Raw genomic sequence first — 2,396 nt, forward strand, 5'->3', positions numbered from 1 at the left:
CCCATTTATCAGTTGTCATAGCATCTGCATGGTTTTGCCAACATACCATGCCTTGGGGCAACCTTGTCTGCATTGTAGGAGATAGATAACATTGTCCAAGTCACGTGAGTATCTGCCATGCATGTGATGGATGGTGTTCCCATGTGTGATGGTAGTATCCATGTCGAAGATCTTACATGTCTTCCAGGGGTCACCATGACAGGATTACATTGTGTTGTGGTCAATGCTGTCCTGAAAGCTGGATAGGTTGCTACAAACAATGGTCTGTTTAAGGTTTGGTCGTTGTTTGAAGGCAAGAAGAGGAGGCATGGCAAAGATCTTGGCGAGGCGCTCATAGTCATTGATAACGTGTTGAAGGCTGCAAAGATCATTGCGTAGTTTCTCCACTCCCTGGAAGTACTGGACGACGAACGGTACTCTATCAAATGTATCCCATGTCTGTCTTCTGAGGAGGTCATTATGGTTTTTCACAGCGGCACATCGGAACTGGCGATCGATGAGTTGAGCATCGTATCCTGTTCCTATGAGGGCATCTTTCAACGCCTTCAGGTGCCCGTCTCGTTCCTCCTCATCCGGACAGATCCTGTGTATGCATCGGGCTTGTCCATAGGGGATGGCTATTTTAATATGTTTAGGGTGGAAGCTAGAGAAATGCAGCATTGTGAGGTTATCCATGGGCTTGCGATACAGTGAGGTAGAGGTGTCCATCCTTGATGGATGCGCGCAAGTTCCGACGTGCCATAGCAAAAAAATGTAATTACCTCCTCAGAAGGCAGACATGGGATATGTCCAATAGGATACCCTTCATCATCCAGTGCTTCCCAGGAGCGGAGAAACTGTGCCTTCAACACATATCAATGACTATGAGCACCTTGCCAAGATTTACCCCATGCCTCCACTTCTCACCTTCAAACAACAGCCAAACCTTAAACAGACCATTGTTCGTAGCAAACCATTCAGCCTTCAGGACAATATCGACCACAACATATACAACCCTGTCATGGCAACCTCTGCAAGACATGTCAGATCTTCAACATGGATACTACCATCACATGTAGGAACACCACATGCACAGCACATATTCCTGTGAATCGGCCAACATGGCCTATCTCATATGCTGAAGGCAAAGATGCCCCGAGGCATGGTATGTTGGCGAAACCATGCAGACGCTATGACAACGGATGAATGGACAATGTGCAACAACCACCAGACAGGAAATGTTCCCTCCCAGTGGGGGAATAATTCAGCTGTCAAGGACATTCGACCTCAGATCTTCGGGTAAACGTCCTCCAGAGCGGACTATGGAATACCCAACAACGCGGAGTCACCAAGCAGAGGCTGATAGCCGAGTTCGGTATCCATGAGGGCGACCTCAACCGAGATATCGGGTTCACGTCGCACTACAGGTGACCTCACCAAACTATACACACTCTCATTCACCCTCGCATGCATACATACACATGCACTTGCGAAACTATGGGATGAGTCTGTATTTGTGGATACATTCTATTTTGTTCAAAAACCACGCAATTTGTAGACAGTCAATACAGCATTTTATAAATTCCTACTGTAGAAATAAAACCAGTCTGACTCCAAACCAAAACATAAAACATATTTTAAACAAGGCCTCACAACTAACATGCATTGTCTGACCTAAAATGTGACCTCTTCTTTACACTGATAAAACCTTTAGTGCTCTCAGGACAGAGACTTCAAAGGAATCCGGGGATTTACATATACGTATCAATCAATTAAAACCTTCTAACTGATTAAAGATTTAGCAGCATCTCAGGTTTGTTTAGTACATCCTCATAAGTCAAGTGACCCTTTGATCTTTTACTCAAATTCTGTGTCTTATACTAGCTCTCTCACTAACACCTGAAGGAGGAGTAAGACTCTGAACGCTTGTGTTTTCAAATAAACCTGTTGGGCTATAACCTGGTATTGTGAGATTTCTGACCTGATCTGAGAGATTCAGTGTTGTGTCAAGCAAAGAATCATAGTTTTACTGAACTTATTTGAAACAGGAAAAATCAGTTTTGATACCAATTATATCTCATATGCATTTCAGTAAATAGTTATTGCATCCTGGCTATCCATGACTTTCTTGAGTAAATGGACAAAACTGACTACCAACAAAATTGATGGTATAAAATAATCTGATCAGCTCAATAAAAGAAGACACCATATTCACATAAACAAAACATAAGTTAACATTATGCTGATACAAACTTCGAAATCCAGACAAATTTTAATCCCACTTTGCCTAAAATGAATAGGCCTTAATTAATGTTGAATATAATAATTTGTTAAATTGATATTTAAATCCAAATTAAATCCAATAGGATTCTAGTTAACAGTTGAAAGACACTTGTACAAACAGGAAATCAAAATAC

General features: G+C 42.1%; 1 protein-coding gene across 1 annotated transcript in view; it reads left to right on the top strand.

The window, feature by feature from the left end:
* LOC125483776 (rho GTPase-activating protein 5-like) overlaps positions 1-1,410 on the top strand; it is a 5,137-nt gene extending 3,727 nt beyond the window's left edge. Inside the window, exon 3 of the mRNA XM_048600429.1 lies at positions 1,271-1,410. Coding sequence (XP_048456386.1) covers positions 1,271-1,410 — 140 coding nt within the window. The remainder of the gene's footprint in view (positions 1-1,270) is intronic.
* The last annotated feature ends 986 nt before the right edge of the window (positions 1,411-2,396 follow it).

The sequence above is a fragment of the Rhincodon typus genome, chromosome 8 (genome assembly GCF_021869965.1).
Source record: "Rhincodon typus isolate 14 chromosome 8, sRhiTyp1.1, whole genome shotgun sequence".
Lineage (NCBI taxonomy): Eukaryota > Metazoa > Chordata > Chondrichthyes > Orectolobiformes > Rhincodontidae > Rhincodon > Rhincodon typus.